The 25,360-nt window shown below is 33.8% G+C and overlaps 4 protein-coding genes across 4 annotated transcripts; all 4 read left to right on the forward strand.

The window, feature by feature from the left end:
- Nucleotides 1-667: 667 nt before the first annotated feature.
- On the forward strand, nt 668-17,912 carry Bma-egl-19 (Uncharacterized protein; the record flags this gene model as incomplete). The annotated part of the gene is made up of 40 exons (XM_001899329.2): nt 668-674; nt 4,283-4,374; nt 4,511-4,674; nt 4,857-4,962; nt 5,231-5,370; nt 5,492-5,598; nt 6,015-6,150; nt 6,293-6,378; nt 6,730-6,881; nt 7,140-7,243; nt 7,353-7,440; nt 7,506-7,587; nt 7,779-7,896; nt 8,014-8,126; nt 8,519-8,642; nt 8,764-8,865; nt 9,328-9,445; nt 9,630-9,722; nt 10,112-10,325; nt 10,454-10,538; nt 10,821-10,964; nt 11,233-11,356; nt 11,656-11,910; nt 12,021-12,181; nt 12,274-12,420; nt 12,731-12,932; nt 13,067-13,353; nt 13,701-13,890; nt 13,988-14,053; nt 14,227-14,318; nt 14,421-14,589; nt 14,678-14,902; nt 15,343-15,547; nt 15,831-15,926; nt 16,100-16,245; nt 16,373-16,478; nt 16,820-17,078; nt 17,179-17,376; nt 17,472-17,641; nt 17,725-17,912. 40 exons carry the CDS (start codon nt 668-670, stop codon nt 17,910-17,912), a joined length of 5,661 nt encoding a protein of 1,886 aa, XP_001899364.2.
- Nucleotides 17,913-19,190: 1,278 nt separating this feature from the next.
- Bma-mrps-25.1 (Uncharacterized protein) lies at nt 19,191-20,804 on the forward strand (the record flags this gene model as incomplete). The annotated part of the gene is made up of 4 exons (XM_001899328.1): nt 19,191-19,299; nt 19,470-19,675; nt 19,761-19,992; nt 20,416-20,804. The coding sequence occupies 4 exons, from the start codon at nt 19,191-19,193 to the stop codon at nt 20,802-20,804; spliced, it is 936 nt and encodes a 311-aa protein (XP_001899363.1).
- A 626-nt stretch (nt 20,805-21,430) lies between these two features.
- On the forward strand, nt 21,431-22,345 carry Bma-mrps-25.2 (Uncharacterized protein; the record flags this gene model as incomplete). Its single annotated transcript, XM_001899327.1, has 3 exons — nt 21,431-21,517; nt 21,647-21,812; nt 22,083-22,345. 3 exons carry the CDS (start codon nt 21,431-21,433, stop codon nt 22,343-22,345), a joined length of 516 nt encoding a protein of 171 aa, XP_001899362.1.
- Nucleotides 22,346-23,213: 868 nt separating this feature from the next.
- Bma-abhd-14 (Uncharacterized protein) lies at nt 23,214-25,360 on the forward strand (the record flags this gene model as incomplete). Its single annotated transcript, XM_001899326.1, has 5 exons — nt 23,214-23,330; nt 24,269-24,391; nt 24,523-24,657; nt 24,842-25,059; nt 25,243-25,360. 5 exons carry the CDS (start codon nt 23,214-23,216, stop codon nt 25,358-25,360), a joined length of 711 nt encoding a protein of 236 aa, XP_001899361.1.

The raw sequence follows: 25,360 nt of genomic DNA on the forward strand, positions 1-25,360 counted from the left end.
GTACTCGCTATGTTAGATTTCAGCGATCGCCGTAACCATTCACCGTGTTGGCGAGGAAGCAGTGAAGGCTGGAGGGGAAAAGAAGACACTTGGGAGGAAGTTAGCAGTTAGCAGAATCGTCGTCATTTGAAGAGGGAGAGCGTTGCTAGCTAATGAAAGGAGGCCTTTGGCTACTTGGTTAGTGCTTCTGCTGCCGACATCGCTCTCATTAAACGGAGAATATCGGTGGATGAAGAAAGATGTGTCTAAATGAATAGCTAGCAGTGGTTCTGGACAGCACAGATAGCTAGCTAGATAGCAGCAAGCTTAGCACGCAGTACGAACGCATGCTTGCAACACAACAACGACTGCAGCAGCAGTAGCAGTTGAGGCAAAACTGACAAGAGCGCTGCCGTTGCTTCAGCGTACTTTCAGGGATATAGACATGCCACCCCACCGAGTGTAGCAGAATCAAGTATTTGCGAGTTGGTGAAGAGAGCTTACTTTACTAGCTTTATGCTAGAAGTGCTGCTGCTACTACTGCTGCGGCCTTCATTGCTGCTACTACTGCTGATCGTGTTGTTCCCTCAGAAATCAATAGCTGAGGGGGAGAGTTTGCGTTGCTCGTCGGGTAGCTCGTTGGTGGAAGAAACTGTTCCTCGAGAACAAATGAACTAGTCCCTTCTACATGTCGGGTAAGAGTATCTGTTTTAACTGCTTATTATTATTGTTATTACTATTATTATTGTTTCCTATTCCATTACTTTCCTACCTTAACATTACATCTTTTTTGGTACCAGTATTAATAACGCTGTCATTAATTACTTCTCTCAGTATTTGTGCTTGCAATGAAATAGAAAAATGCTCCCTAATAATTTAGCGATGGGAAGGAATATTAACTAATCAACCAGTATAATTTACTTCGCACTCAATCCCAGATTGCTCCAAATCTACCAGTTCATCTCAACCTTTTTTATATTTCCGTCATTAATTTCTGCTCTCAATATATATATATATATATATATATATATATATATATAATGTTTAGAAAAAGCGCGGTTAGAAAATCCATATACTGCCTATATGATTCGTATGTAAGTTGCGGATGTAAGTTGTATAAGTAATATGCTGTTCCAAATTACTCCTTAATTTGGTATCTCAGGATTTCCTTAGTAATTCACACCTTTACTCAGCATCTCTTAATCATTTACTCATAAATCATGCTTCTTAGCGCTATCAGTAAATAGTTCAATTGATGCACTGTTTTTGAATTTCTTTCTCCATTTGGAAATGCCTTTGTAAATTCTGAGCTTTGAATTTTTGAATTGAAAATAAATTCTAATTACTTTTCTCCAGATTTTTAGATATAAATATTTCTCGATTTTAATTATTCCTAACGTTCTGGAATTTGGCTGTGGAAATTTAGAATTATGCTATTTATAAAATTTGACTGGCGAGAGATAACAGATAAAAACTACCTTTCGTATTCCCTAGCCATTTTAAGTCATCGAAATAGCACCTGATTTCTCGCTTTATTAGATCAGATTCTTCTGTTGCATAACTGAGAAACTGTGTGAACAAATCTTTTGTCAGATATTCATCGATATTCGATATTACCACCGTTTATGTAACTAACTTGCAATAAATTATAGATACTCTTCTCATACCTTATATATATGTATAGAGAGAGGATTTCATTTAATTTCAAATTTTATTGAGAACTATTTTTCAGCATTTTTTTATTTTCCTTTGAATGTGTTTAGGACATTAAATTTCTGTGTTCGATTTATTATGATAAAAAAAATTCCCAACTTGCAGTAATTGCGATGTTTTTTAAAAAGTGGGAAACAAAGGGAGAAAAAAATCGTGGTATTTCATTAGAATTTTCATTTATCAAAAGCAGTGGCGAAAAAGACAATTCAGTATGGAACAGAACTTGTGGTAATTAGGAAGCTTATAGTTCCGGTCAACCTAATTGGACATTCTCCTCAGGGGGATTCAGTGATTCAATTTTCTTTCAGCTGTCCTTACTATGTCCTCCTGGCTGCACGTATTATTTGAAAACCATGCTTAAATATTTTTTCTTTTACTTCGTAAGAAAAAAAAAATTCTGTATTAAAATCCTGATTACTGCTTGTTAGAGAAAGTCTTTACTAATTTTGATACCTTTATAGTAGAATCTCATTTCATTTCGGAAACATATTTAATAAAAAAAAAAAAAAACATTTCATAAATTGCAGTTGCAATTTTTTAGGAATGAGTTTCGAAATAATTTGTCACTTGGGAAAATTGCGGACTGCTTTGCAACAGTTATACCAAGCAGGACCAGTGTGTCTGTTTTTTGAAAACCAAAACACATTAATTAAGCTTATCAGTGAGTTTATGGATTGCAATGATTATTTCTATAGTTTACGACACTTTTGATAACTGTATAATATCTCCATTTGTACCCCATTTGCGACTAAATCTAATAGTTAAAGAGATGTATCCGCAGTCAGTGTTGACAAGTTTTAGACTTTGGTTTGATTTACTACTGACTTTGTTAAACCCTCTCCCTGCACTTGTCATGTGAAGTTTCTGCTTCTTCATCCCTTTTTTTTTTAACGATATCACAGTTTGTTTGCATCTTACACCAACTATTCACTACCACTTGGTGCAGTCACTTTTCGTCGACTTGGTAATTTCCATCAGCAAAAATAAGCACCTATAAAATAGAGTTAAACTAAGAAGTTGAAAATTAAGTAAACAACTTTTTAACCATCTAGATTTGATAACATCGAAAATTCTGTACTCCAAAAAAGTGTGGGCTTCACCTCACTCATGTATAAAGTGGTTTTTTTTTTTTTTTTTATCTTAATTGCTGTCTGCAAAATATGCTCCAAACTTCTAAAATGTTCAATTGGAAAAAAAGGCCGTTGAAAAGAATTGTAAAATAGTTGCGAATATTCCTTCCGTTTCGCTTAAAATCATCTTACCGGAGAGATTTCAGAGGAGTTAATCAGAAGGCATTCATTTAGAAATTTTTAGATATTTCAAGAGTATTCCAAAAATTTTCATTTATTATGGTAAGGAAAAAATATTTGCACAGGAATGCATTCTGCTACGCTGAACATTGACTTTTCCAATTCGCAATATGCGAATTTTCTAACATAAAAAAAAAAATGCACAAATTCAACCCTTTGCCTGATAGAAAAAAAGAGAAATAGCAGTTATAATTAATTAATATTATGTTTAATTTATCTAATCGAAATTCAACCACATCTTTCATTTTTCCAAAATGATACAAATTCTGTCGAGAAGATTTGGAATTTGTATATATAAGCACTGCGGCAATGAGTTCATTTTAGGGAAATCAGAGATATCTCCACTTTTATCACTAAGATCACCCTCATTGATTAACCAATATTTTTTTCTAGAATACAAAGCATAAATATGATTTTGGGTCTCAGATATCCGTAGATTTAAAGTGTTCATGATACTCTCTTCTTTGGCAATTGGTTATAAATTGGGTGAAACTATTCTTTCCGTTATCATAATAACATTAAATCACCGTTTTTGTACCATACTTTACGTGTATCCAATTCATCCACAAACCAGTTGAAGTCTACTTACACTCTTACTAAATAAGTTGGGAATGTGAAGTGCATGTTTTTAAAGTCTCAGAAATCTTGAGACATTTTCAAACTTGAGCAAAACCTGAGCTGCCTTCATTTTGGTCCCAAAACCCACCAATTTCCTGTCAGTTACCGATTCATGGTAAATTTCAAAAACGAAACCGTTTCTAACATTCAACACTAATGGTTTTGCTGCGCCTATTTCTCATTTTAATTTTCAAATTTCATTTCTTCCATATTTTATTTGTGAAAAAATGAAATGTGAACTAATGAAATGAAAGTCAAGTTTATTTGTCAAAAATCAACTAATAGTGAGTATAGATATAGCAAGAATTATTAACTTGTCAACTCTTATTATACAGTTCGTTTTTTTAGTTTTTCAGGTTTTAATTCTCTTACTTTCTCGTAAACTGTTAGTGTATGGATTCAGGGATCTCAATTTGTCTTGCTTCTTTGCAGCTTTTCCTTTCAATCGATTTGCTTTTTCTCTGTATTTACTGAAAAGCTGAAGTTTTCAAAAACTGATAGAACTATTTCTATGCTTTGACAGTTTTTACTTCCAACCATTAATTATCCTTTCTCATCATTACATTTTCTTGTATCGTATGACACATTGGAGAAAAAATCACATCTTTTTGGTACCAGTTACATTTTTTTGTTTACTCTTGAAATAATTATTAAAATTTCAGTGTTAGTTAGTATGATGGCGTCCTCAACGGAGGAGGACGACCATCATGCGGAAGATCCACACAAATCCGATTTGTGGCAACAAACGCTTCAAGTGAATTTTTTTGTATTCTTGGTATAAAACATAAAGTTTTGAAAGAATTTCTTTGGAAAAATTTCTGCTGTTCAAAAAAAGGAAAGTAATATATAATATAACTTTAAATTATATATATATTTTCATACTTTTTCAGGCGGCAGTTGCAGCCACATCGCAATCGGAAGCTGCAAAAAAAAGGCAGCAACAACGTAAACCGATGCGACAAAATAATGTAGTAGAGAGGAGTGAACGCTCGCTATTGTGTCTCACACTCTCGAACCCCCTCAGGAAGGCTTGTATAACCATTGTTGAATGGAGGTGAAGTCTTTTAATTGGTGATAAAATAACAGGAGGAAGAGAACGTTTGTTCACTGTTTCCATTTTACGGACAAGCAAAATTTGTTGTCCTTTTATTTCCCAATTTTCTCCATATTTGTATTAGTTTTTCAGTTCAATATATTGTATTATATAATTTATTACCGTAAAATTCCAAATTTCAGACCCTTTGAATGGCTAATTTTGTTGATGATATGTGCAAATTGCATCGCGTTGGCTGTTTATCAACCCTATCCTGCTCAAGATTCTGACACGAAAAATATTATTTTGGTTATTTTATAATCTTTCAAATTGCTGATCTTAAATGTGTTCTATTATTATGAGCATTTTTACCGAGAGCAGAATTTCAGACACTGTTAATTGGTAAAGATTTTGGTATTGGTCAAGCAACTAGCAACTAAGTAAAAAAAAAAAAAAAACAGTGTGCTGTTGATCTTAAGCCAGTTGATGAAGAAAAAAGAAGCTAGTATGAAATTTGGAAAAGTCTAATTCAACATGGTTGAATTATCAGATGTAATTAATATTTTTATAATTGCAGGAGCAAATAGAGTATTTGTTCATAGTTGTATTTACAATAGAATGCGTGTTAAAAGTTATTGCACTAGGATTTTTATTTCATCCTGGTGCCTACCTCAGGAACGCATGGAATATACTCGATTTCATCATCGTTGTTATTGGGTAAAGTTTCGTTCCGAGCTGCTTAAAAAGTCGAGAAAGCATCCACATGATTAGCGAATATAAGTCATATTAATTTATTATTAATAGAAAATGAGTAAAAATGATTAATTTATGATTACAGACTAGTGAGCACGGCGTTATCCAGGATGAACATTCAAGGTTTTGATGTGAAAGCGCTTAGAGCATTTCGAGTATTGCGTCCTTTGCGTCTTGTATCTGGAGTGCCTAGTTAGTTTATCACATTCGCATGTTTATAATTAGAAGGATCTGCTTGCAAACATTTTATTATAATTATTTGAGTATAATTGCACATTTTACACTTCGTTTAAAAAGAAATTCAAGTTTTTGGAATAGTATACTGTATAGTCTCGTTAAAAATAAATACTAGAAGTTGATCATTTTCTTTCCACTCTGGGGATCCAGAATTAAAAGAAAAAGGGAAGTGAATATGAAAAAAGGCTTTTTTTTAAAGAAATATTCTGTCGTGTATTACATCATCGATTCGTTATAATGTGGCTGGTTTATAAATGATGAAGGGAAATAGAAATTTAAAATATATTTTAAAGCATAGATTACGAATTATTTAAAAAGTGAAAATGCGCAGAAATATCAGCTTCATTGATTTAAACGGAAATAAGTTGAAGGTTTACAAGTTGTGTTAAACGCAATTCTTCGTGCTATGATTCCATTGCTTCATATCGCACTATTAGTCATGTTTGTTATTATCATATACGCAATAATTGGACTGGAATTGTTTTGTGGCAAACTTCATTCAACATGGTTATTCTTTTATAAACTTTGCAGCTTTCCTAAAAATTTGAAGTTACGTGAAATAAAAATTGAATTTGCTATAAAATTGTGTAATAAACCCATCTCCAGTTCAATATTCTTTTAAAAAGAAAAAAAAAATAGCTCATTTTAGCTTTGACCCAACGACTGGAGAGCTAGCGCAGCATACGCCTTCAACATGTGGTTTTGCATCTTCTGCATTCCACTGCCAACCAAATGGTAATTAAACTTTGTTTGAAATTTCATCTGAAATTAGAGAATTCAAATATTATTACCGATCATGAAACTTCTTTAGGGTTAGCACTACTGCTACAAAATTTTTGCATTAATGGATGAAATCATTAGGATGATCTCTACAACTTGACAATTTGATATGAAAACTTTTGGATTGTGATGCAATGACAAGTCATATACTTCCATCAGTTTCTTGTCAAGAGGGATTCACCTACTGCTAACATTGAAAATATTCAAATAAGTTACTTGCCTGACGGACTTCTAATCTCTCTAAAATTATGATATATTTTATGATTGAAACATTATCAAAATTCCAATTTCATAAAATTTGAACAGGACACTACGAAGGTGTACACTGGGTCTGTACGTCGAACACATCTTGGCAAGGACCAAATAATGGAATAACAAATTTCGACAATTTTGGCCTGGCCATGTTGACTGTCTTCCAATGTGTCTCACTTGAGGGCTGGACTGATGTAATGTATTGGGTTGGTGAATAGTCAAATTCGAATCCTGAATTATAATTACTGGAAATGAAAGAAAAAAATTGTAGTCTTTTAATCAATGGATTTTATCTCGAAAAATTAGCAAATTATCATCAGCAACTGATGATATTTTCACGATTCATATTACAGTTCATATTTCTTCGAAGCCAAAACTTAGATGAGATTTTTACATGTTGTCTTCCAAATAACCTTTTTATAAAAAATTACCCTTACGAATTTTAGAGGCTGTTTATATTTCAGGTTAATGATGCAGTCGGTCGAGAATGGCCATGGATATATTTTGTAACTCTCGTTATTTTAGGCTCTTTCTTCGTGCTGAACTTGGTGCTTGGTGTACTTTCGGGGTTTGTATACTTTTTGACATTCGTATAATTTTTATTTGTACCTTCTATTGGAATTTATTCAGCTCACTTGTTGTTATTTGATCCGTCGGGATTAAATTTCTATTTTCAGGGAATTTTCCAAAGAGAGGGAAAAAGCAAGAGCTCGTGGCCTTTTCCAGAAATTTCGAGAAAAACAGCAACTTGAAGAAGATTTAAAAGTATGTTTTTCGAATTTTTTTAGTGGTTATAAATCGCACAAGCTATAATAATACTAAACCTATAGGGTTATTTGGATTGGATTAATCAGGCGGAGGATATTGAACCCGTTAATGATGATGAACAGGAGGATGAGCAGCAGTTTAACGGTATGAATTTTAAGCCCTTTTCAAACCCTTTTTCAGTGTTGCTATAAAACATTATGTTGTTGTACTATTAGAGAAAAAAAGATTATTTTCAAAAGTGTCTTCACATTGTTTTTAAGCGATTGACTTGAAAAAAAAATTGGTTTGATTATGCATGAGAAACAATCATCAACAGTTGAAAGTAAATGCTACAGGTGAAGAGCTTGATGAAGAGACCGATGAGAAAACAGATGATTCCAGACCTTCATGGTGGAAGAAAAGACTACGTAGAATGCAGAAATTGAATCGGCGATGTCGACGTGGTTGTCGAAGGTTGGACGAATTTTTAATGATTGCTTCTGAATTTATTGGTTTTATTCTGTCCTTGTAATTTAAATAATGATTAGATCATTTCATCGAAGATTGATTATATTTTCAGTTTTGTTTCAGGCTAGTAAAATCGCAAACATTTTACTGGCTTGTGATTGTTCTAGTATTGCTCAATACACTTGTTCTAACCACCGAGCACTACAAACAGGAACCATGGCTTGATCATTTCCAAAGTTTGTTTTTGTATTTTATTAATAGTATTTGAAAAGTCACTTCCTCCGGAAAAAAGGTTCATTCTCATTCTTGCTATAAACTCATAAACTTTAATAGTCATTAATAGTATTGCTTGAATGATCATGAAAGGTAACTTCTATATTGATTAGTCTGATTTAAGGGTCCTGCTACATCCCAGTTTCCTTTTAGAACATAAAGATGACTTATGAGAATGGTATCTATTCTTCCAATGAAATAATATTTCATTTTAATTGGTAATTAAATTTGCTAGACGGGAAAAACAATTGCTTTATTTGGGGATTGGTTTGAAAGCTTTTCAACTTTTAGTTACGCGAAAGTACTTTTTCCTTTTTTTTTCAACGAAGTGATAGTTTCAAAGTTGTTGTTTTAGCAGTGGCAAATTTATTTTTTGTTATATTGTTTTCAATGGAAATGATTTTGAAAATGTATTCACTCGGGCTGACAACTTACACGACGTCACAGTTTAACAGATTTGATTGTTTCGTTGTTATAAGGTTCGTGAATAATCGATTTCCTTTTCTATTTCCAGTAGTTCAGTTGCTGTTCTTATTCAGTTTTGTAAAATTAAGATTCTTAATATGTTTAAATCACTCTATTGTTTACATTTCTTCTCAGTTCTATTGTCGAATTTGTTCTTGTGTATTTTGATCTGATGAAGCCGTTGGGTGTTTCTGTACTGCGCTCAGCTCGTCTTCTTAGAATATTCAAAGTTACCAAGTAAGTTGGAATTAACTATATTTTGACTTATTGAATAGACATTTTCCTGCTTGCATAATTTTTGGAGTTAGTTATTTTTAAAATTTTAGACTATATTGCTGGATTTTCTAGAATGATACATTTTCAATTAAAAGGATTGCAGCACCACAACACTGACGTGACTCGTATCATATTCTTCCAGAAAAAAATCACAGAATGAGTGCCTACAATGCTTTGAGGAAAATCCACACAAATTATTGTTTTGAAAATCTCAAACATAATATTTTATGTAGCTTCCTTATACCACCTGGTTAAGCTAAATTCAGATTTCATTAAGTAACATTTAACATTATTATCTCTGCTTATCCAATGCTTCGGATCATATATTCCTGACTTACTCAGGCGTTATTTTTTCGTATTATAGTATGATGTCGGGATCTTTAGAAGAGTGAATTAGATAATTAACATTCGAATGAATTGCAGGTACTGGACCTCGTTGCGCAACCTTGTTTCTTCTCTGCTCAATTCTCTTCGCTCCATTATGTCACTTCTGCTACTCCTTTTTCTATTTATAGTTATTTTCGCTTTACTTGGAATGCAGGTAATAATTTGATGGGTCTTAAGATTCCCACAAATTTTGTGATATTGAATCTTCTTATTTGTGATGTAGTCGCAAACTAAATACGACTGAGGTTATCTCACAACTTCAAAGTAGCTTCAAAATTCGTAGGCTCTCAAAACTTTAACTTCAGATGCTTAGTATAAATTTAATGCTTTGATTCTAGGTATTTGGTGGTAAATTTAATTTCAACCCAATGAATCCTAAACCACGTGCAAACTTCGATACATTTATTCAAGCATTATTGACTGTTTTTCAGGTAATTATTGACTTTTTTTTTTTCTTTTTCTAGTGAGCAATTCAAAAAAAACTTGGACTAGACAATGTAAGCCAAACGCTACTAGCAGCACCGACCATTACCACTTAATGAAGTACAGTGAAATTAGAGATGTAAAATCCTAGTCAACATTTGAAAAAACAATGTGTTGTTTGTCCCAGTGCACTCAGAACTCCTCTTTTATGTTTTTGAAAGCGAGTCAGTTATCATATGCAGCGGTAATTAATTCAGTATTGAAATAAAATATAGTGATGACAGAACAGAATTGTGAAATTCGAGTTTAATATTTACACAAAACTAAATTTAATTAATTCCATAACATTATGCTATATATATAATTTGTATTTTTATTAATCTAGTATATATTTTAGATTCTAACTGGTGAAGACTGGAATACAGTAATGTATAACGGTATCGCATCATTTGGCGGTGTTGGCTCATGGGGCGTGCTTGTTTCCGTTTATTTTATTGTTTTATTCATTTGTGGTAATTACATATTGCTCAACGTCTTCCTTGCCATTGCGGTTGATAACTTAGCCGATGCAGACAGCTTAACAAATGCTGAGAAAGAAGAAGAACAAGCAGGTATACTTTTATCTTCCTTAATATTTTAAGATGATTTGAGGGCATTGATTTAAACTTTCAAACAATTTTCTAAAGCCCATTAATAAATAAATATTCTCACTTCAAGTCGACTGAAGATGGTGTTACAGAAGTTGAAGAAGAAGTGGCGGAAGATGACTATGAGGATGAAAAATATGATGAAAATGGTAATGAGGAGACGAGAGATGATAGCAGGTTTTTCCCAGCTTACATTTAATATTTGTTGAAATCTTCGGTTAATATGACACGTTTAATACGCATTATCAGCGACGAATTTGGGGCTACCATTTTTGTCTTTTTTTTTAAGTTATTTGAAAACGAGAATCACTTCGATTCGTTTTGTTCTGCATACAACATGTCCTACGTGATTAGCTATGTAGTGATATTACCTAGATAATGTTTAGTTAACTTTGCTAAAGTTATGAGCGAAATTTCAAATCCTGTAAATTTTCAGAATTATATTAAAATTAATTTCAGAATAGTTATGGAAGAAGAAGAGGAAGGCGGCGAAATAATAACTGCACGACCACGTCGGATGTCAGAATTGGTTACTGCCAAACAACAAAAACCTATCCCGAAAGCTTCATCACTGTTCATTCTTTCTCATACCAATCCTTTTCGGTGAACTTTTAAATGCTTTATAAACATTAAAACTGAGAAATTTCCTCAATATCTCACTGGAATAACATATGAACATCTGCCGAGAAGTACGAAGTTCGATCGGAATGAATTTTTTAAAAAATATAATGTGGAATAACAATATACCTTTGTTTTACTTGGGAAAGTTACTTTATTGTTATTTGCTGATACCTGAATTTGTCAGTACTGTTATCTCTTTTAAATTTCTAAAACATATTTTTTATTTTGTGGATCATTTAAAGCGTTTCAGAGTATTTTGTAATAAAATTGTCAACCACTCCTACTTCACAAACAGTGTGTTGATATGCATTCTCGTGTCCAGTGCAATGCTTGCAGCAGAAGATCCTCTAGAAGCCCAATCACCCCGTAATACAGTAGGTTATTTTCAGCTTTACTTAATACAGTATGGTTATGTTTGTTTGTCATCTAGTTTGTTAGCAATTTTGAGTACTGTCTTATCAAGTTCATATGATATAGTTTAAATATGCTATATGATTATATAGTTAAGAGTTCCAAATTTCAAATATTGGTAACTTATGACTTGTGTCCCATATATTGGATTTCTTTCGTATCTGTTTGGTAGGTGTAGTACCAAATAGAATAATACTACTAAAAAAGTAAAGCCTGTATAAGTGTTGTCTTCTTGAACTGTGAAGTTTTTATGCTCTTATAGATTCTGAATTATTTCGACTACTTTTTCACCACGGTATTCACTGTTGAAATAACGCTGAAGGTGGTCGTTTATGGACTAATGTTTCACAAAGGTTCATTTTGTCGAAATGCGTTCAATCTGCTGGATATTCTTGTTGTCGCTGTGTCTCTTGTATCTTTCGTCCTCAAATCAGACGCTATATCTGTTGTTAAAATCCTTCGAGTTCTGCGAGTGTTGAGACCATTGAGGGCAATCAATAGAGCCAAAGGCCTTAAGGTTGCATGCTTTACCCTAATTCATTTCATTTCGATAAGTACGAAACTAGAAATTTGTTAAAAGTTGAGAAGAGATTTAATTTCAACGATAAGGAAATAACCTTTTTATAGCACGTTGTACAGTGTGTTATTGTGGCGGTAAAAACGATTGGTAACATCATGTTAGTTACATTCATGCTGCAGTTCATGTTTGCCATTATTGGCGTACAACTATTCAAGGGTACTTTCTTCCGTTGCACTGATGAGTCGAAGATGACTGAATATGAATGCAGGTTGATGCCTATTTTATTAAAAGAAATCGAGTGAAAAAATATTGTTGTCTCTTCTATCAGTGAATTATTTGATTAACTATATTTTATTATAGAGGTGAATTTCTGGCCTATGAAGATGGTGATCCTATGAAACCTCTGCGAATGAGACGTGAATGGATTAAGAATGATTTTAATTTCGATAACGTTGGTGACGCTATGATTTCGCTATTTGTTGTTTCCACCTTTGAAGGTTGGCCTGAGTGAGTTTTATTTTTTGAATTGGTCTTACAATTTTCCAGCAAAAAACGTGTATAACTAACATTCCATGAATTTCCATGACTACTCTATTGAATTGAATCTTTTATTTGTATTCTTCAAAAATCTGAAGAAAAAAGTATTTAAGAAAACATCTTGTCTGAAATGATGCGTCTGCGATTTTGAAATAACGGGTGGAATAGACTAGAGTGGAACTGGCTTCATTCGACGCGTGTTAGGGTCTCAGTAAATAGAAAATGATGCATAGAGGTCAGGTTAGTCTTGTCGATCGCATTAAAATAATTATGATCTCAGTCTGCTGTATGTGGCCATAAACTCCAACGAAGAAGACCATGGCCCAGTATATAATGCTCGTCAAGCGGTTGCTATATTTTTTATCACATTCATTGTTGTTATTGCATTCTTCATGATGAACATCTTCGTTGGTTTCGTTATCGTTACTTTCCAAAATGAAGGAGAAAGAGAATATGAAAATTGTGAGCTAGACAAAAATCAAGTAAGATTTCGCGTTTGCTTGACAACTTAAATCATTTCATGAATTCTGTGGAAAATCTTTTGACATTTCAGCCACATGTGTACATTTTGCCTCCTCTTACTTATCATTTAAATTTTTGATTGCTATATTTTCAGCGTAAGTGTATTGAATTTGCATTAAAAGCAAAACCACATCGGCGATATATACCTCGCAATCGTTTTCAATATCGTGTTTGGTGGTTCGTAACGTCGCAGTTCTTTGAATATGTCATATTCATCATCATCTTACTTAACACGACTACGCTGGCGATGAAACATTATCCTCCAGATCCTGGCATGGACCACGTACTCGATGTGCTCAATCTTATTTTCACGGGAGTTTTCGCACTTGAAGCAGTATTTAAAATCATCGCCTTAAATCCCAAAAATTACTTTGGAGACAGGTAAGATTTTTGCTCGTTTCAAAACTTTTTCTTTTTCATTGTGAGAAAGTAAAATAAACAAACAAGTCATTTGTTCTCCCTTCTCACCTTGAGCCTGGCACTGGTCTTGCGTGTATTTGATGGAAACAGGATTACGCGAAACGATATTTCATGTGTCAGCCAATATATTTAACCTTACTTGACCTTGGCTTTTCAACACATAGTTTTTTAATTGAAACTTCTGGGGATGTAACCAACCTAGGAGCAAGCAAGACATTGTCATTTTCAGTGCTTTTTCATTTTAATAACTTGCAAGTTTCTGAGCTTTCGAATATTGAATATTCAACTTATATCTCTCCATTTTGCAGGTGGAATGCATTTGATTTTGTTATTGTGTTAGGTTCATTTATTGATATTATTTACGGGAAGCTCTCGCCTGGCTCAAATATCATAAGCATTAATTTTTTTCGTCTTTTCCGTGTGATGCGGTTGGTGAAATTGTTAAGTAGAGGAGAAGGTATTCGAACATTACTATGGACTTTTATGAAGAGTTTCCAGGTTTGCATTTAACATGCTTTTTAAGAACCTAAGAATTCACTTTCGTTTAAGAACATTGTCATCTAATTTTATCACTTATTAATTTTTGATTTTACAGGCGCTGCCGTACGTTGCTCTTCTAATCGTTTTGTTATTCTTTATTTATGCCGTTATTGGGATGCAGGTATATTTTTTCGATGAACTTAAATGGTTTTCGACTCAAATGCGATGTTGTTCATTTTAAAGTGTTCCTATTATTTTTTAATTTTGAAGTTGTTGCAAACAAGATTGGTGGCATTTTTCTTTAACATTAAACTTTATTAATCAATAAATCCTGTTAGTAATCAGTGTTTTTAGGTATTTGGGAAAGTAGCATTAAATGATGAGACGCATATTCATCGCAACAACAACTTTCACACATTTCCTGCTGCTGTACTTGTCCTTTTTCGGTATTTTTTTGCCAATTTTAGCCAGATTTAATTTATCGAAAGTTGAATTCTCTCAGCATGATTAGTAGAAATATGGAAGTCTAATGTATAAAATTGTAATAGGTCGGCAACCGGTGAAGCTTGGCAAGAGATAATGCTTTCTTGTTCGGACAGAGATGAAGTGAAATGTGATCCGGCTAGTGATGACTACAAGCAAAATCCAGATGCGAAATGTGGTGTGGATTTCGCCTATCCGTATTTCATCTCATTCTTCATGCTTTGTTCCTTCTTGGTAATCTTAACTTGTAAAAATGAAACGTTTAACTTTAAAAAAATGAATTTAACTTTAACTCTAATTTTTTGCACAAGCTCTTTTAAAGGTCATAAATTTGTTTGTGGCAGTTATTATGGATAATTTCGACTACTTAACTCGAGATTGGAGTATCCTTGGACCACATCACCTAGAAGAATTTGTCCGATTATGGTCAGAATATGATCCAGACGCAAAAGGACGAATAAAGCATTTGGATGTCGTTACTCTGTTACGTAAAATTTCACCACCATTAGGATTTGGTAAACTTTGTCCACACCGACTTGCTTGCAAGGTATTTTTTATGAAATCCAAATTTAGTAACCTTCAATTTCATTGATCTTTACCCAAAAGGTCACCAAAATTATTTCACTGCTCGCTACAATATAAATACTTTGGTAGTGATTTCATGTTCAACTTATCCGCGCTTGAACTTTTTTAGTAGAGCTCCTTCGTTAACTATTACTTATTTGTAATTTACCTAATCCAAATCATTTTGCTTGAATTAGCTTGCATTTGTTTCTTTTTTTGCCAGCGTCATTTGATTGAAAGGGAAGTGTTTTATATTACAAATTTATGAGAAAAGCAGCAGTCGCAAAAGAATATTTTGAGGGAAGAGTATTTTAGATGAGATAACGATTATATAGTTGGCCAGAGCTGAATTCACAGCTAAATTCAACTTCATATAAATTTTTTTACCATACTTTATTAAGTATTACATTGGGAAGGTTGCAGCGTTTGGTGTCAATGAATATGCCACTGAATTCAGATGGCACAGTGTGTTTTAATGCAACACTGTTTGCTCTGGTACGAACAAATTTAAAAATTTACACAGAAGGTAATATCGACGAAGTAAATGAACAATTACGATCAGCCATCCGTCGAATTTGGAAGCGTACCCCACAGAAAATGTTGGATGAAGTAGTGCCACCTGCAGGAAGTGATGCTTTTACTACAGTTTAATGAATTTTGGATTAAAACTTTATGTTATTATTGCATTTTATTCTAAAATCAAATTCCTAAATATTTTATTAGAAAAACGTCGTTGTTGCTTACCATCTATTGGTATAAAAAGCAATTATACGGAATATAAAATTATAAAACGATGTTGTATTTCTCTTCAACTATTGAAACGTAATATTTTTGGGTACTGTTATTCAAAAAATGTTGAAATTTGAATTAAAAATTGAATTCTACCCCTGAAAAAGTTCCCTTCACTTCAGGAGACGATGACGTTACTGTTGGAAAATTTTATGCCACTTTTCTGATTCAAGATTATTTTCGTAGATTTAAAAAAAGAAAAGAACTGGAATCCAAAGGTAAGCAGCCATTAATATTGTTTTCTTCATGAGATAAAGTAACAGACAAAAATTTTTGTGAGCATAAGGGATCAGAAAAATTCCGTGATATGAAACTGAGGAAAAAGCGATTTTATTACAGTTTTTAATGATTAGATGAGTTCGTATACAATAAGATTTATGCTTAATTTAAGGAATAGTGCCGCAACAGACCTCACAAGCAATGGCTTTACAAGCAGGCTTGCGAACGCTGCATGAAATTGGACCAGAATTAAAGCGAGCAATTTCTGGCAATTTGGAAACTGACTTCACGTTAGACGTCGAAGAACCTCAACACAGAGTTGTTTTCATTTGGTTTTTTAAAATTTTGTTGTTTGCACATTGGGTCTCTTTTGGATTTTTTGGGAAGACTTTACTGTTGAGAAAATGAGCTTTAACTTCAACAAAAAATGAAAATTCATTTCCAGCGTCCACACTCACTTTTCAACAACATCATTTCGGCACTCGGTGGTTCGGCCCGAGCGAATCAAATTTATCGTGAAGACCGAACAACTCGATCACTTTCAATGACTGGTGTGCTTTCTAAACTTGCATCAAACTTTTATTTTTTGAATTTAAAAAATCAGTACGTATGTAACATGTATTTTTGAAAGATCTCAACTTCACAGTTAAATTTAAATATAAGTAAATTTAAATCACATATAAAGTGCGATATTTTTTTATCAAAACATTAGAAAAGTACAACTGATATACACTGCAACTGTCTACCTGCTGTCGAATTTTGGTGACACTAAGTTTTGAAATTTGTTGAAAAGATACATTTTAAAACAAGCTCATTTACTCGCTAGTGATTATTAGTCCTTCCCTGTAGCAGGAAGCATAACTATGCTTTTGAAAGATATTAATAATTTCAGCCAACAATCAACTATCACCAACACGTTCATTGTATGGTAATAATGACATGGTGTCAGTAACAGCCCATGGCCACTTAACTTCTAACTGTTCAATCAATATTCCACCTTCGGCACGTTCCAACGGTGGTGTTTTACAACGACGCCTACCTCAAATACCTTCTCCAAATATATCCTTTAATCAAAAATTATTAGAAAATGATTTACTTGTGTCACGATTGGCTCTTAATGCTGAAAGTCATTATATACTGGCCAACAGAAGGTTTGTTTGAATTCATTTAGAATTTCTAAAAGCCACAGTCTAGAATAACTTTTCATATTGATCAAACATTACAACGTTAATTAATAAATTCTGTTCACAGCATGCCTTTGGATACAGATGAAGAAGAGGAATGGGGCGAAAGGAGAGACACGAATAGACTACGAAATGATGAGACGTGGATGAACAATGGTAGGCCTGGGAAAGGCTTAAGAAAACCTTTCATGCTAGCAAGAAATCAAGCAATGGCCATTGCTGGTGTGCCAGCCGATATAAGTGAAGCTTTTGAAGGCACATACAGGTAACCTAACCTTAGCTAATTTTTACTTTATGGTAATTTCCGTAGAAATTCCGAAATAGTTCAGATTGCTAAGCGGATACCTAATTGTCATTTAGACCAGCACCAGATGGGAAATCAGTTCGGCTACCTCTTTCAAACAGACCAGTGTTAAGGCCAGATAGAAATGAAGAGGGCTTAACTGGACGTCTTGTTGGTGAAGCCTTGGCATTGGGTAGATACATGGATGAGCGTGTTGTTGAAGCGGCACGACGAGAAATTGCAGAAGGTAACGTGTCATTGTCGAAAAAAAAAGTGATTTTGTATTCTCCACATCTTTTGAATACCAGAAACAATTACCGTATCTTTTAGCCTATTCACTGGAAGAATCTGAGCTTGAAAGTGCAGCGGCAACACTGGCAGATGCACGTTACATGGAACACCTTGGTATGGAGCGTTGCGAAGTACGAGACTTCAACAGATATTCGGCGCGGGCGCTTCTGAGACCCGCACCGTCACAAGAAGCTCCTGAAGACGATCTCTTTATTACGACGTTATAATTCTGGAATAGTGCTTCTATCTGGAAGATTCCTTCTTAACTTTTCTCTGCTTTCTTGAAATAAGCTGCATGGACGGCTATAGTTGTCCTTCAAAGTTTTGGTGAAAGCCGATGGAAAATGATTTGCTCAACAAATTACACCCTCTATGTTCTTGTGTGATGTAAGATTCGGATTGGTGCCACAGGTCTTATTCATTTCACTGTGGTCCAAAGTTTTCCCTTCATTTTTAAATAAATGTCTGCCTTTTATGACAAGTTACATTAAAGGCTATTCGATAATGTAAAATACGAAATGTAAAACTTGTAACAGGAAGACACATAGAAATATAATAATTTGTATTTGAAGTGTCCTTTCATTTTTTCACTTGCTACTATGTACAGATTTTTCTTGTAGTGGTTTTATCTTGAAAACTGAAGCGTTCGAGAGTGCTGTCTCTGAACAAATATGGTGCTAATAAACTGGTTTGACGTAATATCGTACCCTCGAAGAAATGCTGAGACGAAACCGAAACTTATATTAAAAATTAAAATACGAGTCTCTCAGAATAAGATGTCGCAAGAGAGTAAAATGACAAAATGAACTCTGTAGTTCAGGTATCTACAAACTGGATACAGTCATCTTCATTTGCTGTAAATGGCCCACTTGAGAATTCGTTTTAACCCTGAAGCATGATGCAGATATGAATAAGTATTTGTATATATAGCTATCAAAAAAATAAACGCGTACCACATGCATGTTAATATGCAAAATACAAAAAGGTAGAAGTATGAACTCGCCCCACGTGACTCTACTAAATTCAATCTAAGTCTAACTTTCAACTTCTTATCTGCTCCAAAAATGATCTGAGAGCAGATGATGCAGTGCCTCAGAAACATCGCCAGTGAGAATGAGTCGTTTTCACTACGAAATGAATTAAGACTTGGCACTTTTTCACGTCTTATAGAACTTTGCTTGAACATTGCTTATGTCAAACAGGAGGAGGAGGGAGGGAGAGAAGTAAGAAGATAATCGGAGCATACTTATATAATCTCTTTGGGAAAGATTAAATTCGAAAAAAGTCCTGAATGGTACGGCGACTCAGGATTCTTTTTATAAGTTTTAGGGAGGTCAGTTTCGGAAAGCTGCAAAAGTCCGTGGTTGTTTCGGAAATGATGATATGTGGACGGTTGGCATACAGAGAGTTTGGTGTGGATTCGTTCTCATTTTCATTCAAGCGCTGTTTCTTTACATTTGTTGTGATTAGGAAGATAATCATTTTAGGTTGTCTTTTCGAGAACGATGCAGCAGATGTATGCTGTTAGACCGTATCTGAACTTTCATGAAAATATGCGTCCTTCTGACGTGATGTATCCAGTAAAGAATTATCATGCTGTTCTCCCTACTGGTGGTATGTTACTTAATCCTACCATTTCGAGTTATATTATTATATTCACTGTGGTAGTTTTACAGTTGCTGTATAACTTACTGGGATTCTGGAAGTTCATTCACAGTATTTCAGAACTTTTTATGGTCCCCATTTACCTATTGTATGTAGAAAATCGATAGGGAATATTACAGGTGGTGTCAAATTTGCAATGGAAGAAAGTTTGAGGGAAATCATCAACAGAAATCAGCTGAAACTCGTTGAACAGCTTACAGCATTTATTGATGATTTGAATAAGACATTAGTAAACTGTTCTTCATCTTCAGTAAAAATTAAGACAACATTTAAAGAATCGAAGGCCATCCCTAGTGTTCTGCAACAACAGTTTGCATTCAGGAAGGTTAACTTTATAACTCTAACTTTAACTACCGCATTTTTGGACAGCAAAACAAAATTTTCAGGAACTCACATGATTTACTTTCCAGAGTAAAGTCAATACTTTATCAAAAGAGGAAATAGGTGCATGCTGTTCTCCAACACTAACTGTTTTCAAAACCGTAAAATATCCCACGAGTAGGATCACACTTGTTGGCGATATTGAACAGCTGTGGTTGAAAAATTTAGCGAAAGTTACTATGGGAACTTCGATACGGTTTGAAGGATTAAATGATGGAATCAGTGCACCACGTTGTACTGTTAAACTGCAACCATCTAGTAGTAAGTTGTAATTTCTTGTCTATGTAAGCATATCAGCAATGTTCGTCACTGCGTAATACGGTAGTTTCTAAGTTCTTACCTCATTTTTTATTACAGAGATGTGACTTGCATAAAGGATTTGAGGGCTATGGAACTTTTTTATACTAACAATGAAAAATAGAATTTTCAACAGAAAAATTACCTCTCAGATTTGTTGAAGCAGGTTTTTTCCCAGTTATCATTTCTGTTTAGTTTTCTAACGGGATACCCTTCCATGAATAGGGATAGGAAACAAATCTAATTTTCGAATGAGCCTTTGGTTTTTCAGAAAAAAGTAATTATGTGTTATTCATTTGCTTTTAATGGTGATTAGATTATGTAAATTTGTAGCTAAGATTGTATTAATATACTTTGTTGCCCATCTGTTAATACCTTATTTTACAGATAAAAAATTCGTTGCCGAAATAAATGGTACGAAGGTGTCAGAGCATATTTCAGTTTGGAAGTTACTTGGTACACTGACTTCTCTTTATCCAACGGCTTCGGAGCATGCAGATATTTGTACTCACATGGATTACTGGTTACAATTGATAGATGATGTGCTATTGAACAGACGTAGTGAAAATAATTTATGTCGTCAAATGAGTATTGCTTTAAGCCATCACGATTATCTGGTTCCAAATGTTGCTGCAACGCTAGTTGATGTTCTTGCATATTCTGTTATTAGAAAACAGTCATATTATTCAAATAATGTTGAGTTGTGGTTACTGCGTATGGATAAATTGTTCTGTAGATGTAATCGCACTTCTAATTTTGTAGTTGATCTTACCTAAATTCTTATAATAGCGATTGAGTTCTGTTAAGTTTAGGAGCTCCATGACTATTAGCCATTGCTCTAGCTGTTGATTTGTTCTAATGGTGTTAATCGTCAGTAATGTCTTATTATTTCGATTAAAGTTTCAATAATATACATTGTGAGTTTGGCGTCATTTAATCGCTACCACTGTTAATGAGATATCTTTGCTAAGATCTGTACGAAAATATTTTTTTTACTAATTTTCTAATATTTACTAATTAAGAAATGGAAAAAATTATTTCAGCACTGTCCAGTTGTTTGTTTCATATATTATTTCATAACTTCTTTATATATGTTATTTAAAAAAAAAAAAATTGTTATCAGCTGATATAAGTAAACGGGTTACACGAATACGGAAATGTCATGGGAAGAACTGTTATATGAAAGTTTCGTAATTTAGAATCTACATTGAATAGCATATCGTGATTTAACTGTAGTAACAGAATAGGGTTGAAGGTTCATGTTGCAAAGCAAAATTTACTATATTGCAATTTAAAGGCTGTGAGTGCAGTACTAACGTTCTCGAGTGCTTGCCTGGACGGTGCTAGAAACGCTTTAGCTCTCTCTTTGTCCCTCTTTCTCTCTCTTTGTTCTTTGTCTCTGATGTCATTTAAGCTTGGCACAGTACCGTTAAGGCGTACGTATTTGTATCTTCAACAAGGTACAATACAATTCAGGGACCGTGTAAAGGTTGGTTTTCTTCATTTTAAATTACTTAAGCATTTGTATGTTCAGTGCAAATTTTATGAGGGATTCCTGTCATCTCGGAATGCTCACTTTATCATTTTACCAATATTTTGTGGATCTGTGTGTTTTCAGGTATTTGCTATCGGTTATAAGCAGTTTCCACGAGATGACATACGACATAAAGGTGTTATAGAATTTGTTTTCTGGCATTGGGCTCAATTACAGTACAATAATCCATATGTTCAGTTGGTGCGGTTCACCAACATTAGCATTGTACCGTTTGGGAAGGCTTTCTTAGGTCAGTTTTAAGAAATTCCCTCAATTTTTGTGGGATTATCGTTTTTGAAAACATGGTTTCCCATAAAATGACATTATATACTACTATCAAATTTAGTATTCGTATTTCTAATTTTTTTTTTTTTTATTGCATTCTTTGTTATTACATGCAGTGGGTTGTCTGTGATAGTGAATTACGTAACTTAATATTCTTGACACTATGATAAGAATAGTAAGATTAAGGAAGAATATTCACCAGAATTGTGTTTCCGAACGAGATGGAGTATTGCAGATGATGGTCGTGAAGTGTTGTTCGATTTAGAAGGCAAAACCCGCGAGGAAATTGAGGAAATGTTTCGGACAACGTTGGGTAAAACGAAAGTTTCGTTGAGGCGAGAACGTTTAGAGAAAATGTTGAGGACCGATCAGTCATTATTTGGGAGGAAGTGTAAGAGGGAATGTATTTGTGAAATACAAGGCCAGCATCCATGTACCTCACTGCTTTATGCTCCTGATTATATGAAAGGGAAGTGGCGATGGAATCATAATATCTAGAAATTAATCTTTTTTTACTCTGCAATTTATGTGAGCCCAATTTTTGTTCTGTTACGATAATCTTTGGATTTTAGGGGCAACAAGACTATTATTAGATAGGCAAAATAAAAATTTGATGAAGCATTGAGTTAATTCATTATTTGCTGATCTTCCAGTTACCTCGTGACCGATAAATTCATGGAAGTATTGTTGCCTCAACAGCTTGAACTATAAGTAAATTACACATAAAAAGCAAGTACTGTATTGTGAAAGCGATTTCCTCATCCAGAGTTTGTAAGGATTGGAATTATGTGACTTGTCCATTATTTTGAGAAATAAAAAATTATTTACATAATTTGCAAGAAACCTGCTGTGCCGTTTTTTCGGATGTCTCCCCTACTTTTTGTTATTAATGAGCTATGAAGGAGTAATCCATCAAGACAAGAAGAAATTAGAAACAAAACAGGACATTCCACCAGGTGTTGCTAAAATCTCAACGGGTGGTTTGTCACTATTTTTTTTTTTTCGAGGTTTTTATTTTGGTTGAATGTCTTGTTCCTAATTTATGTTTAATTTTGGAACTAAAAAGAACCTATAGATAAGGGTGATCATCAATGTGCAGCTTACCGCCGTTTATATGATGTGATGTAATGTTACTGAACACTGCCTGGACGGTATTATTTCTTTATCTAATCAAGAGTTTTCCCCAATTCATTTTCATTAATGATCAAATAATGGGTATGACGTAATGTAGAGCGTGAATAACTATCCAAAAAAGAATAACTATCCTAAGTTTAAGAATAATCCATAAGCCTTACGAAAATCCGTAAAGCTTATGGGTAGCGTACGGAAAGCCGCAAGGCTTATGGGTTATTCTTAAACTTAGTTTATGGATACCTATGCACACTCTATCGTACGATCACTTGACATCCAAAAGCCGATTCCGAACAGAGTATTGTGGCGTTCAAAGACAGTCAGACCAACCGAAGGAACTTTTCTTGCTGGGGTAAGTTCCTATGCTTATGTGTGTAAGAATCTCGAGGGAAGCCTAAAAGACGTTGTCATCCATCAGTTTTTTTGTCATTATGCGTGTACGTGCTGTATTGCTTTCTAAACAATTCCAATATTGACGAAAACCAAATAGATACTGATGATTAAGTTTGGGTTAATTTGTCCTTCAGTACTGAGAAGCAGAACATAAAATGAAGGTTTATGCATACATTCATACATACCTCTATTAGTTTTTATTGAATATTTTACCTTTGGTGAACTTTTAAATCAATTAGATTTCTGGGGAAATGAGTTGGAAATACTTTTTGTAAATGCTGTCATAACCTACCACTTCATAATTTGATTTCTTGAGGTAATGCGTGGTATGTTAATGATCAGTTTCAATTTTTAAGCTTTATTTGGAAGAATTTAGCGAATTTTAAAGAAGTGGATACTTAATTTGATACAGGTCGACTGAATTGTCAGTTTTTTTATTTTAACGATATTTACACTTTGGATTCGCCATCCGAAAGCAGAGATATTTCTGGTTGTCTTTATGTATAGATTTTTTTTTTTCTTACCTTTTTTTGATACAGTGGGCACTTTTTCTTGTTTGTCAATTTCCTGATGCTTATTTGTGCATCACAAATGTTTTTTGAATGTTTGGTTTCTGATATTAACTAGAAAAAACTTTCAGAATTTTTTTGAGCAGAAAAAATCGTTTTATGTTCAAAATTTTCTTTATTTATACTTGACTAAAAGCATACTCATTTTTTGCTTTAAGAATGTGGAATCACCGTCTGTTGGGCGGTGGAACCAGATTTACGTAATTTTTTTGATTTTAAAACATAGTTTCACTGTTATGTAGAGGTTAACACAACAGTTAGTCATCCAGGAACAAAATTTTTTAGTTATGGCGGTTCCAGTATTCCTCAGAAATATTGTTCTTTCTAGGGATACGAAATATTTTTCCGAGAAACAGTCCCCCCTCAAGAAGTTATTTATAAAGGAACAATTCTGTTAATTCATGGCCAGTCATTTTCATCATCAACATGGTTGGAAAATTCCACGATGCAGGTCGTTTTCAGATGTTAGATTGTTGATGACTTTTCTTCCATCTAAAATGTCTTAAGCTTCTTAAAAGCAATTTATTTCTATGAATAAGTTGGAAAATTATATATTAATATAGCTTATTAATTCTCTTTCAGGTATTCTCTGCTGCTGGATACAGATGTTTAGCGTTTGATATGCCTGGTTGTGGTAAAACTGGTGGACCTACAGTTTCAGATTCCAAAAAAGCTGAGATAATTCCTCTTGCTATGCATGCCCTTGAGCTCGAAACTGTAATTTTTTTCTCCTGAAAGAAAGGGGAGAGGGATATTATGATGAAAAATGTTTACTGACAAGTTTTTGCTGCTCTCTTCAACCAAATTAAGCTGTTTTGGTTTAGTTTCTTCGAAGATTGGTTTTTGTAAATGCTATAATCGAATTTCTTTTATCCGGTTTATCTCTTCTTTGTTATTACAGGTCATAATTATTGGACATAGTATGGCCGGACAGTATATCGTTCCATTACTTGGAACAAATCGGATAATTTGCGTTGTTGCAGTTGCACTATCGAACACAAATGTAATGCCAATAAATCCCGAAAGTATTAGGACGTCAGTGCTGGTAATTTGGGGTGAAAGTGATACCAGTCTCGGACCTAGTGCAGCCTCTAGTCTCAGCAGGTTACCGAATTCCAAGTAACTTTTTTTTTTCTTTTGAAAATTTGCACATTTGTTTGCTGAATCAAAGCTTTTAAAATATTTCTTTCTCTCTTTTCATCTGTGTATTTTCTACTTCCATCTAAGTGCACGTGAAATTAAGTCTTCGGCGCAGTTTTTCTAATGATAAATATAATCATCTTGTTTTAATCTTTCTTTCAGGCTTTTGAGAATACCGTCAGCAGGACATGCTTGTTACCTCAGTAACCCAGTTGCATTTCAGTCAGCTTGTCTTAATTTTTTTGAAACTATGGAATCCTTCGCTGATCCTTCATTGTAA

The sequence above is a fragment of the Brugia malayi genome (genome assembly GCF_000002995.4).
Source record: "Brugia malayi strain FR3 genome assembly, contig: Bm_v4_ChrX_scaffold_001, whole genome shotgun sequence".
In the NCBI taxonomy this organism is placed as follows: Eukaryota; Metazoa; Nematoda; class Chromadorea; order Rhabditida; family Onchocercidae; genus Brugia; species Brugia malayi.